The 16,829-nt window shown below is 41.0% G+C and overlaps 1 protein-coding gene across 1 annotated transcript in view; it reads right to left on the bottom strand.

The window, feature by feature from the left end:
• Positions 1–15,934, bottom strand: part of pitpnab (phosphatidylinositol transfer protein, alpha b) — a 26,116-nt gene extending 10,182 nt beyond the window's left edge. The window contains exons 1-2 of the mRNA XM_035535988.2: positions 15,800–15,934; positions 12,470–12,500 (exon numbers count right to left, since the gene is read on the bottom strand). Coding sequence (XP_035391881.1) covers positions 12,470–12,500; positions 15,800–15,816 — 48 coding nt within the window. The 5' untranslated portion in view covers positions 15,817–15,934. The remainder of the gene's footprint in view (positions 1–12,469; positions 12,501–15,799) is intronic.
• Positions 15,935–16,829: the final 895 nt, after the last annotated feature.

The following is a 16,829-nucleotide window of genomic DNA, read 5'->3' as shown; positions in this document are numbered from 1 at the left end:
ATTCAGTGTTGTACATTTTAGCATGCGTCCAAACATAAAGCTTCAAAAAAAGTATATTTTCTTTTTACATTTACCTTATTAATATCACTGCATTATATAAATTAAAAAATAAATAAATAAAAGGATTTTGTTTCTCACACATCCCAGAAAAGAATTGTGGATCGTGTCTTTTAAGAAATCTTGATGCTTGTCGTTTAATTTGAATTCTTATACTGCAGCAGCTGCCACTGCAGAGAGTGAGTGTGGAGGGTACAGTGAGCACTCCCAGGATGCTGTACAACTCCTCAGAGACTATAAATTACTTAAGAATTCATGTTTAATGTTGTTTAAAAGTGTTTATAATCACATTGATGTGTGTAAGCATTTGTTTTTTTCTGTCCCTTTAGTTTATTAGCATTTTATGAAATATTATTGTTTATATGAATAACATAAAACTGCTAGCATTGTTACTGTAGATTGATGTCTTGAATAATTATATGATTATATGAAATATACAGTGCTATACCCGAGTTGGGATTTCATCCAGACACACAAATCACACAAAAGTGATCCATTCTATAGTTTATATGAACAGATTTTGCGTTACTTTTTAATCTAGAGGCAGATCTGTTTTTACCTTGTATAACTGCAGCCCAGTATGTCATCACACCTACATCAACCGCCTAATGACTACTGCAATGCAAACATTCTCGCAGCTGCATCAAAGTCCCCAAGACTTAGTCCATCCACACAATCCTAACCAAGATCTAAACGTCAAGCCACTGTGTTATAGGTGGACAGATTTGACATTCCATGGGAGGAAATGTCAAACCAACTCAAGCAAGCTGCAGAAAAGGTTATGAGACTAGTTCCATCAGACAAATACCACCTAATCAAATGATAAGGGCCTTGATCGATTCCATCCCAGAAAAGTGTCCCAATAGCACAAAAGAGAAATATATAGAAATAGCTACGTATATAACACAGAAATACATGAAGAGGTTGAATTTCTAGGATGTGGCTACTACATCACTTTGTGCCAAATTAAAACTAGAACGGAGCATGTAAATAAATAACAGCAACAGCTTTATTCAACCCAAAGACAATTTGAAGCAACTGAAGGTACAAGAACTTGGATGTACAATGTTCTTCTGTAAATCAAATATGGATTAGGAGCCATCACTACAGAAAATAATGGTCTAGTCTCTCCTCATGGCACAAGGTTCACTCTGCACTGAAGCTGATACATTACCTTTTTATAGTTTTTGTATAATTTATTTGGTTGAACTTTTTAGATCACTGAAACTCTGATATTGAGGTATCCAAGTATCATTTTGTTTGGTAATATTCCTTGTCTATATAATAGTGTGAAAATAAAATTGTTTACTGGTCATAACATTCTGAATTTCAAGCAAATATATCATGGTATCTGAAAAATGGTCCTGCACAGACACTTTAGCAGCTCTTGCAACCTTTTTGTATGTTTTTATGTATTCAACATAGAATACCAAGAGAAGGCTCTTGACATTTTTCAAAAGTAAATATTTCAGTGACTTAGCAATGATAGAAAGAAGAATAGATGTTGAACTTAAACTGTAATTGTGTTCACACATTTGAACCTTCTCAGAATACCCATTACTTTTTTAGTAATGGTATTTTGTTGGATAAAAGCTGCCACGAATGATGATCTATATTATTCATGTTCCTTTACAGATCCATTGTTAGAATACATCTGAAAGTGGCCGCAAATGCATGTCAGAAATAGCAGTGTGTGACGGAGACCGTCAGTTAGGAAGGTTAAATGAGTGCTCTGGCTGCTCTTTGGTGCAGTTGTCAGGGCACATGTTGGCAACCTGTTGGACCTGGGTTTGAGACCCAGAGGTTCACAAGTGGGATACCTTCACCTCCAAGGAGCATACCTGCATTTGATACTGACCACATGTCCCTCTGCACACAACTGCCCTTTCCATCAGGGCCATGCCTATGCACCCCATCAAAGGTCCTCACGCTGGGCTTCACCATCCCCTCTTCTGCAGGGGTGATTTCATCAACAGGGAACAGTTGATACGCTCCCAATGACCTCACCACCGTCCCATTGCTGACACTATGTGTAACGAAGGCTGAAGGCACTGACCATACCCAAGTATCAAAACCAGGTCCAACAGGTGTTAAACATGTGCCATGACCACTACACCAAAGAGCCAGCTCCCTGGCTCTACCTTCCTAAGTGGCAGAACCAGAAAGAAGGTGATGAAGAAGAGATCTCTGTCAGGTGCTATCATTCTGTCGGGTTCTATCATTCATTATAGACCGTATGAATTTTTATGGAAGAACAATTCATAAAATTTGGTCAGTCCAATTTAATCATTTTAATTCATAACTTAAGTGTTATATGGAAGAAATAATAAGATATGGAGGTATATTAGGGCTGTAAAGGGCTCTTGAATAGAGATAAAATACGGAAGCTTGTGGGCATTCGGTTGATTGAGACAATGACATTGATGGCTCCAAATTTCACAGTAAATGTTGTAGCTGCACACTGTCAAGGATCCACAGACCCAGGTTTCCAAAAATAAATGAGCACATGCACAAGTCACGCTGAATGTTGTGCTTTGGCTACAGGTTTAATACTAATGTGTTTCTTTTTTCTTGTGGCCTAAATTTACGGTAACGAACTATTTTGACATTTGACATTAATTTTGTATCATTTCACAGTATACAAAATCACTGTAATTTGCAACCAACTGGCTGCCTGTAATTCAAAACAGTAACTAATGTGACAGTTATTTTGCTGTAAATACCACAGCAGTAATTTAAAACTAAATAAAGGAAAAGTACTCTGAAATGAATTATAATGTCATACTGAATTCTATCAAAACATATGAGCTGAATTATGAGTAACAGTCATTTATAGCTGTCAGGTTTTGCATGCAGAAGCAGAGTCACATGCAGGTTAAAAGTACCTGGTTTAATCTAGTAGCCTACATGGTAATCCAAAATCAGTGCCAAAACCTGGCAAGTTCAGTAACAGGAAGCGCAATAACCATGCAAATGAAACAGACTAGGGACAGGCATAGGTCCAAAAACACATGTGAGGACAATATCTGGGAAAAACTAACCTTCACAAAAATACAAAGAGGAACAGGTAGGTATTCTTAGAAAGAGACACTAATCACAGGTGAACCTAATAATCAGGGGACTTGGAATGGACAGGAGGATTATGGGGAATGCAGTTTGATGGAGGCAGGCTAGAGGCTGCAGATATGACAGTAACACCCCCACCACAAGGAGCCCAAGAAGACCGATGTTTGGCAAAAGAAGGCCAATAGGACAAGAAGCAGTTGGTCTGGATGAGCTCTGTGGAGCTGCAAGAGAGACTGATTCAAAACACCCAGAATGCTCCTCTGGACTATGATTGATAGTCCAATTGATGAGTTACTGAATTTTGTTTCCTTGAAGTCTAAAGTCCAGTATCTCACATACTGTGTAAGTTGGAGATCTGATGTCCAAGGGAGGGGGAGCCTCCTCAGCACCTTGACTTCATAGTAGACGTGCAACATAAGGCTTAAGCAGTGACACATGGAAGGAATGGGAGACACTGAGGTTTCTTGGGTCTTTCAGCCTGTAAGCGATGCTGTTGATCTGTTTCTCATTCAGGAAGGGACCACAGTATAGGGGTCTTAGCTTACCAGTGCTCTTGAGGTGTAGGACCCAAGTGGACAACCAGACCCAACCTTCTAAATGGTATGTTGGAGCAGGAGCACATCTGTGGTCAAAATGTTGCTTGATTTGTCTGATAGCCTAACCTAGATGCAAATTTGCTCACTATTCTTCATCCAAGCATCAACAGCCAGAGAGGTGGTGGGCTCAGGATCCCAAGGCACAGAGGGAGGCTAAAAACCTAACACACACTGGAAGTGAGTGAGCCCCATGACAGAGAGAATTTTGTGCCATCTCTGCCTACAAGAGGTAATAAGACCCCTCGTTCTGTTGATCCCTTAAGTATAATATGAAAAATTTCCCCGGTTCTTGTTTTACCCTTTCAACCTGACCGTTACTCTGAGGATGATAACAAAACGTTAGACTAATATTTACCCCCATCTCTCCATGAATTACTGCCACATGAGAGGTAAACTGAGGTCCTTGGTCAGATAAGATGTCCACAGGTATGCCATAACATCTATACACCTGTTGAAATAAAACCTAGGTGGTTTCAAAAGCTGAGAGAGCAGATAGCAGGACAAACCTCACAAACTTTGAGAATCAGTCCACTATAGTGAGAATTGTGGTGTTGCCATTCGACTGGAACAAGCACATAACGAAATCAATAGCAATATGAGACCAAAGACGTTCAGGTATTGGCAGGGGAATCAATTTACCAGAGTATGAGAAGTCTTAGACTGGGCACAGTCTGAACAAGAAGCCATGATTAAGGAATCAGAATCATGATCTGATTGGTCTGGATCCTGAATACAGGAGAAGACATCTGACTTACCTCTCAGCCTTTGTGAGATGCAGGTTGTCTACCTGCATCTCCTCAGTCACTCCCAGGCTTAGGTGTCAAGACTTAGGTATTTGTGAGACCCCCTTCTCTCATGAAGGAGGTGGTCCAAGCGAATAGAGCGGGAGATGACTCGTCATCACAAGAGGCAAGTTCTATAACCAAATCAGAACTTAGGCCAATAACCAATTAGCAAGGTGGTCTTGTTTCATCCACTACTAGCAGTTAAGGTGCAGAATTCAAGGGCATAGTCCAAAGTAGAGCATGAGCCATGTTTCAGAGAAAAAATGTTTGCCACTAGTTTGCCCTCTAAACTAGTGGTCCAAAAAAGAACAGAACTAGGCAGGAAAATGTTTATAGTCTCCAACAATCCTTTCTCCTTGTTTCCAAATGGCGGTAGCCCACTAATATTATATAGCAGCAAGATAAGGGATATGCATAGAGCATCTGGCTATGGAGGTTGGTGAGCAAAATACAAAGAACGTTGCAGCAAAAACCCCTCACAGCCAGCTGGACTGCCGTAATATTTGTCAGGCAGTGCTATACGAAACATAGAGAAGCTCAGAGCTGGTTGGGAGAAAACAGCAGCACCCGAAGTTCTGTCCTCACCAGATGTCATAGACAAGAGGCGATGTCGTAGTTCTGTTACCAAGGGAACCAGTGCATCAGCTATTGGGTTTGCTTCGACAACTCTTCCACCATTTTGTCTAAGCACTCTAGGCTCAGTTGGTGCCGCCCCAATAGCTGGCCATGGGTTGCTAGGATGTCTGGTACAGAAACAGATCCTGCTACCTCCAAAAGTTAGCAAAGTCTTCTGTCAGGTTTTGCATGCAGAATTGGGGTGGCATGCAGGTTAAAATGATGGAGTTTAATGTAGTAGATCACAATTCAAAACCAGGCTACATTCAGGAAGGGCAATAAACCATGCAAAGAAAACAGACTAGGGACAGGCAAAAGGGTAAAAACAGAGAAAACAGGCATTGGTCCAAAAACACATGAGAGGTAAGTGCAAGGGAACACCAGCTTGGAAATGCTAGACAATTACTAAGGAAGACTTTGCAAAGATAAACAGGAACAGATAGGTATTTTTAGACAGAGACTTGGGGAATAACTCATAATTGGGATTGGGACAGACAGGAGGATTATGGGGATTGTAGTTTTATGGAGGCAGGCTGGAGGCTGCAGATATGACAGCAGCCACCTAATTGCCTGCAAGTTACCATAATATTACATGACAATTTTTATAGTGTTCTCATAGGTAAGAATTTGCATAATAGAAAATCAATTTATTCAAGGATGGTTTTCTCTACATTTAAATCTACATAATTTCATTCCGGCATTCTGGAATCTCTCCCTCTCTCTCTGGCTTTCAATTCAGTTCAATGCACTTTAGTAAGGCTTATTGACTTGAACATATTCAGTTACAGCATTGCCAAAGCAGCATCAAAACAACAAGAATGAACTTTTACAATATTAAGACCTCTCCGGTATGTTAATATTATTATTATTATTATTATTATTATTATTATTATTACCATGAAAAGAATAGTCTTTTTCTCTCTCTCGCTCTCTCCCTCTCTCTCTCTGTCTTTTCTCCTTTTTGCCTGTTTTATTATGCACACACACCATGCATGAAGAACAATAGCCTCTTTCTCTGCCTAATCACCTCTAACACCATGTACCATGTCCTAAGGACACATCCATGACACTAAGCAGCCAAGGCAATTTCAAAACCAGTGCAAATAAATCAGCATGATTAGGAACAGAAAGGCATCTAGGTAAATTGGCTCGAACATGTTTGAGGAAGGGGGACCCTTCCATAAAGGCATTGTGACAATTGTATTTTAGTCATGGGAAAGAATTTTAATATTCAAAAAAGGCTATAACAATACAGGCTCATGTTAAGCAGAAAAGACTATAAAGTTTAGATTCTAGTGCTTAACAAACCAGATGTAACAAACACACCCCTCTGCTGCCAGAGTTGCTGACACATATATCTACCATAACTGTGAACAACAAAATCAGGATTAATTTTATATCCGAACAATGGGAAATTAGCTCTGTGAGTGACTCAAGATTCTATTATCAGAGCGATTTACAATTAATTGTAGAATAGAATACCATTACATTTCAGAATTTTTCAGTATTTCAGTAATTTCAGTAAAGGATAAACATATTCAGATTCATTCAAAATACCAGTGACTTGACTAAAATTAGTATAGAGATAGAGGATGAGAAAGAGAGAGTGAGAACCTTATGTGCAAGTCTGCATTTTACGGTACAGAGAATGTGATGCAGACTAGGCTATTTTTAGCAGTATCATCCGCACAGCAGCGGCCAAGGAGAAGCAAAAAGAGACAGAGGCTGTGAGAGTAAAAGGAAGCATCTTCTATCCCCTTTATTTTTAGTGCTGTGCCAAGGACTCCATGACTGGAAGATGACAAAGGAAGGAGAAAGAAGGTGGTGAGGAGGTAAAGCAACCAGAACAATATAGCAGAGAGCAAAATTAGTCAAAACGGCAAAAATACATAAAGCTGGGTATTGTGTGTGTGTGTGTGTGTAAGAGGGAGAGACATATATAACATACACTTCCTAACATTTCATACACAGCTGCATCATCCTTCCTCCAACCAAAAGCTACTTTTCCCAACCAATCACAGGACAAGGATGCAAGGATCCAACTCACCATGCGTGCACACACGCGCACGCACACACACACACACTCACACACACACACACACACACACACACACACACACACACACTCACTCTCTTAATAATACCTCGAGGACCAGGCACAGTGGCTGCCTTTCCAATTCATATGCAGTGCAGGCAGGGAAAGAGGGTGAATAAGAACAGGAAGGAGAAAGAAAAGGAAGACTGAGAATGATGGAGAAAATGACAGAGAGAATAACAGTGGGGTGTTCGAGGAGGGAAAACAGAAAGATGCAGGGAAAAGGGGCCATATGCCTGTCAGCGCTTAAATTTTAATAGACACATTTGTGAACAAATCAGCTTGTACCAAGTGAAAACATTTTGCTTTTGTGCTGTTAAAGGAGTGTTGGGGGATTGCACTTAAAGCTGTTTATGGGCTAGAAAAGAGTAAGTGGCTGAGGCCAAAAAAATGTCTCGCCCCATGGGGAGCAAAAGGCTTTCTTACCCATCTCCCCATGGTGTATAAATGGATTCCAGGAATTATATTCTAGCTGCATCTTTAAAAAGAAACACAACATAAAACCAGCTTCTGTGCAGCAATATCTTCAATTAACACCTCTAAAAGAACACTACAAACAAGTATCCTACCCCAGCTCAGATCTTCACAGGTGGGTTAATTTCTCACAGCAGATTCTACTGTGTAAGATTGCTTGGTCTGCATGAGAGGCAGCTCATCGTTGTATACTAATAATTTGAATTTTCCTTATTGTAAACAGACATGCATATAGTTTCCCATTAAGCCTTCGGGTACACAAAAAAAGGTTTTTTGGTTTCAAACCTGATCACTCTTAACCAGCTTAATTTATTCACTCTGAAACACATCTAAAAGTAATCAGCTAGCACCAAAGAGACCCACCATCACATAGTAAGCAGGTCTCTGAATCAGGGATGGGCAAGATCCATTGCATCAATTGAACTCTACTGACACCTTGATATAAGCCATAGATGTACAGCTCTGGAAAAACCACTGCAAATCAACATCCCTACATGTATGCCAGCCATTCCATTCCAGTGTCTGCTGAATTCCAACACAGTATCAGGTCTGCCCCTGACACTTGCCCAAGAATTTGTATGTAAATCTGTATCCATGCCACTCTTACTGAGAATACTAATGTTGAGGTTAATATCTCTGTACCCCCAGAATATAAGTGGTTCTGAGAAATGTTCAGTAAACAAAGGTCCACACAATTGCCACCTCATCATAGATGAGATTGTGCCCTTTACATTCTACCAGGAACCACAGCTCCACATAGCCGTCTTTACAACCTCTCCTTACCTGCGTGCAAGGCTATGGAAAAGTATATCAAAGAGACCCTAGCACAAGGTTACAGCCACCCTTCCTCATTTCCAGCAGCCACTGGCTTACTTTTTGTGGAAAAAGGGATGGTTGACTCAGACCATGAACTGATCATCAATGGCTCAATGCCAGCATGGTAAAGTACCACTTCTCACTCACCCAGCAACTGTATGAGCCTGCTGTCTTCACCAAGTGGATGATGAGCTTTTTTTTACAGACACTTGCCATTATGACTATTTAGTTATGCCAAATGCCTGGTTCAAACATTTCTGAACAAACCATTTTGCAAGTTACTAAACCATTGTGTTGTAGCGCACATAGATGACATTCTCAACTATTCCAAAACCCTTGGGAAGCATGCTGGTCATGTCAAGAGCATTTTCTATATGTTAACAGACAACTAGTGCTTGCATCAATTTGACACCTTAAATAATAAATAATGTAAAATGTATAAATAATACAAGTGTGAGAATGTACAAAGCCAAGGTGTCAGCCATGTCTCAGGTGCCAGAACCCAGGTCTCTAAAAGCCCTGCAGAGATTCTTAGGGTGTTGCACATTTTTACCGGTAATTTATCAGGAATTTTGGCTCAGTGCATTCAGATTTGACTTCCCTTCTTAAAGAGAAAGCAAAAATCCTGAGATGGAATGAGGCAGCAGACCTTTTCAATTCCATACCTATCTTAGTATATCTTGATCGCTCTAAACCTTCTGTTGTAGACATGTATGTGTCTGAGACATGAGTACAATTAGTACTGTCCCAAAGACTTGTGCATTTATTTTCAAAGAAACTCAGAGACACAGAATATATCTGCGACATGAGGAACCATGAACTGCTGTCCATAAGTTGAATAGATGCACGGGTTGGAGAGTGCAATCCACCCATTTTTTTGTTCCTGATGGATCATTGCAACCTTGAGTATGTGAAATCAGCCAAAAGGTTTGCACAGTGTGAAAAGGTTCACACTGTCTTATCATCCTGGGTCAAACACGCCAAAGCAGAAATCCTAGCCAGAGTCCATGATGGTGATGCAAAGCAACCTAGTTCCAACAAGTCCATCCTTCCTTTTTCATGTTTTGCAGCCCCCAATACATGGGACATAATGGAGGAGATCATACAGATTCAAGTTCAGGATCCCTCCCGCACTGAATGCCCACAAGGGAAAGTGAATGTTCCCTCATCACTGCTGAGTTCCGAACTTCCAGAGATCAGGAGAATGGTGCAGCTTGTTTCCAAAAGGTTCTGGTGGCATGGCTGAAGAAAGGATGTAATGGCCCATGTTAACATGTTAACCATGGTTGGTTTTCTCAAGTCCCTTCCTATTCCTGAAAGACCCTGGTCTCACCTTTCTGTGGATTTTGTTACAGACCTCCCTCTGTCTGATGTACATACTGTAATATTTTTGTGACTGACCATTTTTCAAAAGTCTGAAGGTTGGTGCTACTGCAGAAGACTTCCAGAACATGGTGCAGATCTATGGGCTCGCCAAAGACATAATCTCAGAAGGGAGCCAGTTCACATCCCAGGTCTGACAGGCTACAACCCTCAACCTAATGGCTAGTTGGAGAGGCTCAATCAGCAGATCAGATATTTGGTCACAATGCAGTTATAAACAGCATGAGTGGAGTGGGCTTTGGTCTGGGTGGGATATGCACAAAAGTCACTGGTCAGTGCTTCCAGAGGAGCCCTCAGATATTCCAGCCGTGGATACCTAGATGCATCAAAGTTCCCAAATTTGGGAGGCTGCTCATGTCAGAATGATTCCGCCGACCATCACTGTAGACAGGACCCAACCCTACAACCTGGTCAAGTGGTATGGTATGTCTTTTAACTTCCTGCTTATGCTAAGCACTATTAGAAAACAATGCCGAAATGGCATAAATGTGGGAACATTCAAAACATTTTCTACAGCAGAATATTTTTACAACTAACCTAACATTACCCTCGACTATAAAACAACTGGAAGACCAAAGACAAGATATCCTTGTTTCATTGGTGAGTATACTCATTGGTGAGTATATATATAAATATATATATTTATCTTTGCATATATATATTTCACATATAGAGAATATCTATATTTCTCTACACACCCCTGTTTTCTTTTCCTCAGTTTGGACAGAACACTCTCCACCATTTCACTGCGAGTTATACTGTGTATGACTATGTATGTGACGAATAAACCAAACTTGAACTTGAACTTGAACTATTTAACCCCATACCTTTTCAAAGTCAAATCAAATCAAGTCAAAATGTATTTATATAGCACTTTCTACAACAGATGTTGTCACAAAGCAGCTTTAAAATGTCCAAGTCCAAGCCCCCAGTGAGCAAGCCAAGGGTGACAGTGGCAAAGAAAAGCTCCCTAGAGCATGAGGAAGAAACCTTGAGAGGAACCAAGACTCAACAGAGGGGCCCATCCTCCTCTGGCCAAGACTTGCCATCGTAGTAGTGTGCATTTATGAGCCATTTACCTTTATTTTTGATTCCTGCTCGTCATATCTTGGTACTGTTATTTCTTTGCTAAGGTTTGGACTTTTGCTTGTGCCTCTGAATTTTTACCCTTTGTTTTTCTACCCCTTTTTTAGTTAAAACAAAATGGATTCCCTTGTGTCCACCTCACACACAGGCACACCTCATTCTAATTAACGAGGTGCTGTACTTATTCAGCCATCACCTAAACCAAGTCTTATTTAACAAGCAATGTGAAAGACTCGTGGAGACAGGCCAAGGCACATGAAACTTTGTGATTGAAAATTAAGGTTATTCTACCAAATTTTGATTTCTGAGCTCTTCCTAAGTTAGAACAGTGTTGTATTTTGCTATTAAATGAATCGTAACTTGTTTTCTTTGCAGTAGTCAAGGTCTGAAAACACTGCATCTTTTTGTTGCTATTTTAACCAGTTGTCATTTTCTTCAAATAAACATGCTAAATGACAATATGTTTATTTTATTTTAAATGTCTTTAACAGTTTAGTGAAGCAAAAAATGTTCGTTTTACAAACAAAACATACCTACATATAGTAAATCCAGCAAAAATTATAATTTTGCAGTGGTCTCTTTCCACAGCTGTATATGAAGACATGGCAAATTCTACTTGAAGGAATTCCTAAGCCAGTCAGAGAACAGGAGATGCTCTCCCAACCAAGTGTTACCCCTAGAGTAAACTGTTTAATCCAGCCTGAGGAGGGAGACATTCTCCTGACCTCATTACCCTGGGAATGCCAGCACAGGGAACCAAGCCGTAAGGAAAATAGACACACTGGAACTCACACGCACACATAATGACTGGTGGAGCAGGAGAAGAACACAGAGAAAAATGTGTGTGACACTGGAGGGAGGGAGAAAGAGGAAGAGAGAAATGGAGAGAGGGGAGAGAAAAAGAGAGAAAGAGGTGATATCAAGTAACTCATTGGGTATTCAGCACTTGGCAACACATGAATTGAATGACATGCTCAAGAATCATGGGATATAAAGAGGCAGCGAAGGGCACCATCAGAAAAAAGGGCAGGGTGCACTCAGGGTGCAGAGAGAGGAAAGAGAGAGTTCAATGATCAATATTTATAAAATATTCACTGAGGACAGAGGTAAAAATTCTGATTAGAAAATTCCTCCAGGCTTTCAGATTAAACATTAGAATAAGCGATAAGGCTAGACCCCCTGCCATGACTTTTAATATTGCTCGGCACAAAGATAGTCAGCAGGTTAGTCACTGATAAGTTTCCCCTCAGACTGTACAGGGAGCATGGAAGAAGAAGAGAACTCATTCCCTATAGAGGTTCATGACTCACAGCAGCCAGTGCAAGGATGTGATTTTAAACTGCAGAGCCAAGCCACTGTGCAAGAAGAGAGTCCTAATGCTGGTGTTTTTTCAGTCCTGATTAATTTATTGCACAAAATTCTGCTTCACACCACACATGCACACAAACACACACAGTGAGGAAAGGGGAAAAAAACAGTGCGCAGTTAGCACTTACCTCCTCCACAGAAATGGGTAGGATCACTCGGCTGAAAAAAAGAAAAAGAGAAAAAAAATACACATGACAAACAATCTGCCACAAAAAGTCCTCAAAATCCACACTATTATCACTAATATTTCCATTAATAACATTGTCAATGCCCTCATAATCATTAGCAACTGCACTATCCTCAATATCACATCATAACCAATGCACCATAACCAACACCCTCACCAACAGATAAACACCATCAGTTATAGTTGCAGTATTATAATTGTACAGAATAAATGTGGAGTCTCATGGCATCCATAAAAAAAGCCTGAGTATGTGACATTTATTTAAATAAGATAAAATGAACAAACATTCCAGAAATTAAGTGTAGGTGGTAGGTAGCAACATATAGTGAAGTTAGCCCACTCATTTAGATCATTGTTGTATGAGGATCAGCTCATACTTTTGCATACCTTCCAAGCACAAATGGCTACCTAAGGAGGAACGTGTGCAGCAAAACTTGGTGATAGTGTGTAATCACATAGTGCTAGCCACATAACATTACAGTCCCATTCCATTACTCTTTGCATTGTTTTGAAGTCCAATAATGAGCAAGCTCCTTTCAAGTGGAAAACAAGATATCTGGCCAATCTAGTTTACCATCGTTTCACAGATCGCAGATGTTCTGACCTTGAGCAATCAGCTCAACTTTAGTATAAACCTTTGGCCCAGAACCTCCAAGTTCCAAGTTCTGGAGCTTATCCCTTCTGAGAAAAAGTTTTTAAAAAAAAATAAAAAATTTGCTCGCTGTCCTCACCACTGTAGATCAGAAACTAGAGCTTTTAAAAACACCCAGGCGTGTGAAGAAGCCTTTTAAAGTGGCTTGGAAGCCTGTATGTTGCCTCAGGGCCACAACTGGCGGCACGGCTCTCTGCATGGCTTGCTTTTTCCATGGATTTACTTCAGGAGTAAGACGACACCGGCAGCTCGCTAGTTTCAAATCCTCTAGCTCCGCCCCCAGCCATGAACGCCGCTTCACTTGCATTAGGCCCGTGCCGCCACATAAGGCCGAAGTTGTGAGGCGAAGTGGTTTGGCAAGCTGGGCCCAGCCTCGGCGCTCACACAGTGAGAGAAGGATTCAGCAGAGAGGCCATGGCTCCGGGTGGTGTGATGTGTTATTTGCTGGAAGCAGTGTGCAGCAGGAGTCACCTTGTCCGTCCAAGTGCCTGCATGCCCTGCACACGAGCTGGCGGTCACTACGGGAGATCCGGTGTCTCTCTGCTCCACTTTGCCTCCATGACACCATCTCCTCCTGCATTATAAATGCCTCTCTGAATCGCAGCGACTGCCTGCCTGCCTAAAGCAGGGTTTGCTCATTGTGCTGATGATGGGGCAACGCAGTGTGCAAATGGCTCCTTCACTTCCACATGATGTTCTGTTAGACAGTGAAGAGGAAAGTGTGAAATTAAAGGTGCTGCATGTACAATTAAACAAGTTCTGGGGGCCAGCTTCTGACACACTGGTTGATAATGCATCCTAAACAAAAGAGGGGTAGGTTTTGATGGCGTAGTCTAGCAAACAACATGGCTGGATTCTGAAGGTGAAATAAGTCATAGTGACCCTCTACCTGAGACCTGAGCAGGGCAAGGCAAAGTCAGAAATCACTGTTTCACTTCAACGCACAGAACCAACCAAAAACATGTTGCATTGCCAGAAGACAAAACTCATAGGTATAGGTAATCATAGCTCCTTTTGTGACCTTGAACTGTTGATCATTTGCATAAGTTAGTCAGTTAATCAAAGAGGTATGAGTCAAGTTTCTAATCGCAATTTTAGATATGAGAGCTCTCCGTGAACAGCATTTTGAAGTGTGTTACTAGCGGTGCATAATCAGGTACCATGGACAGCGCACTCTATAGGCCTTTGAGGGAAAGCCAGATTCTCTTCACCAGTACACTTAAGTATGAACTATGTGGACAAAACTAGAATATAAGTATTAAATATTTTGCATACTTCCTTGTTGAGTCCAGTATAATATCTTTTTTGTTTGTATATCAACTTCGGTGCAAATAAGAGGTATCTGGACCATTTGAATATCTATGAATTTTGTTGCTGAAAACTTGAAGGTGGCAATTAAAATACAATTCATCATCATCATCATCATCATCATCATCATCATCAATATTATTGTTGTTGTTGTTTGTTTGTTTGTTGTTACTGCTGCTGTTGTTGAAGAAGATTTGTTTTTGGCAACATTCTGTTTAAGGCTACAATACCAAACTTATGATCGGAAGAAAACCGGCAAAATGAAAAAAACTATGAGGTGGGGCGCCGGTGACGGCGGTAACACGGCAGAATCATGTCGCTGTGTTGTGAACGTGTCGTCGGTTGAATGATGGGCCTAGCTGAGCGTGCTTCTTCTGACTCATAGCCCATCCTCCAAGGTGCATTGGCCGGAATGAGCCTTTGACAGCGTTCCAGTAGAAACGCACAAATAAAAGGCTCATAGGTGGCTGAACCTGTGACCGGCGTGGCCCTGCAGAAAACTCGAGCGAATATCCCACTCGAGGTCTCGAAGATTTATTCTACATTAATTTGCGCTTTATTTATGGTGGTTTATTTATTGATTAAATGTTGGCAACTAGACAACTTAATTTTGCCTGAGTAATGACCTTGATGAGCGAATGCCTCCACTGGCAAAGGAGAGCATTTATTTGTACGGAGATGCCGGTAGATGTGTGTCCACGTTCGGTTATGCAGCTATGCAAGCCCCGCAGCGCTTCGCTTCAAGGTAACAGATAAAACAGCCTCTCAAATTACACACGCTCAAAGAACAGGTTCAACTGTAGCCTTCTCTCCATCTTAACATACACTATAAAATGGCCATGATATCAGCGCAGTGAAAGTATTTATTCCCAGTATATTCTAAACAGTTTGTCGTCCCCATACTAGGCTACTTTCGGATGGGTTCACCTTCACTACTACCAATAACATTTGCTACTGCCGCCAGCGCCAAATGCCAGCCCTGCTGCCTCAGACATGGACGAATACGGCGGATTAAAACCTCCTACATTAATGCTATCTCAATTTCACAAAATACATTACACGCAGCATACGCATAAACGCGGTGTAAACATGGTGTAGAATATGCACAAGCAAAAGATAAATATAGATAACATACATGAACAAAAGATACATTTAGGTCAACGAAGAAGCTTAAAAAACGAGAATGTACATCAAAGTCAAGTTTGCCAATGTCGCTATGGCCTAGCGCCAGTGAAATTCGACCACCTGCGCTGCGGAGAATCAAGATGCTCCCGTAGCATTATTCGCGCAAAAAAGGACCCATCCACTTACAATTCTTTAATCAGCATTTTTCGTCGACGTCTCTAGTCGCAAAACAGTGCTGTTGCCCCGGAACGATCCAAATCGGCGGCGAGTCCTCCGCAAGTCGCAGTCTCTCCTACCTCTCCCGCTCCTGTGTCATTCTAGCCAGCGTTTTTCCTTTTCCACAGATTCAGTTCCCGGTCAAGGCCGAGGGGGGGCGCGTCGAAACCACAACCCTGGAGTCGTGACATAGGCAGCGTGACGTCAAACTACGTCATGGTAAAATGGGAAAAAAAAGATTTGTGGTCCCGAACGGTGGTCAATGTGACGTCATCACCATGCCAGCGGCTTCTTCACTAATCGGTCTCATGGACAGCTTCAGCTGCCCTTCAAGGTTCTGGGTATTTGAGGACTGAGGAATGTTCTCTACCAATCTTATAGAAATCATGTAAAAAGTAAACAAAGATGCTATTTATAATACATCTGTAGCCAGCGCACAGTATTCCAGCATTGACTTATTCTTTTCTAATTAGGCTATTCTGCTTCTCTCTCTCTCTCTCTCTCTCTCTCTCTCTCTCTCTCTCTCTCTCTCTCTCTCTCTCTCTCTCTCTCTCTCTCTCTCTCTCTCTCTCTCTCTCTCTCTCTCTCTCTCTCTCTCTCTCTCTCTCTCTCTCTCTCTCTCAACCAATAAGCACAGAAAAACAGCTGCCTTTGCCATAAGACCTTAAAGTCCAGTGTCTATCTGTGATCGAAGCTTCACATTTTTTTCTAAGACAATCACCATTCAGAGAGCTATCAAGAATACTTATTTTAGGAAGAAGTTTGAAAACTCTGTTTTGACATTTTATGCACATATTTTCTGTATCAAACCCTAATCTCTTAGACTTATGTTGCACATAAAACATGTCATACTGCGATAATCTAAACAACTCAACATCTGTTTTATACTTTATGTGCAATTTATTTTTTTTAAATAGCATGGGTTTGAATATGTTTGAATGAATTATGGTCAGAATATTTCCCTTTAAGAAATCCTATTTACAGCCATCTTGGACATTAA

Source organism: Electrophorus electricus, chromosome 19, assembly GCF_041902795.1.
Source record: "Electrophorus electricus isolate QZ-2024a chromosome 19, ASM4190279v1, whole genome shotgun sequence".
In the NCBI taxonomy this organism is placed as follows: domain Eukaryota; kingdom Metazoa; phylum Chordata; class Actinopteri; order Gymnotiformes; family Gymnotidae; genus Electrophorus; species Electrophorus electricus.
Note: the sequence above shows the minus strand (reverse complement) of the source record. Positions and strands in the feature narration are given on the sequence as shown.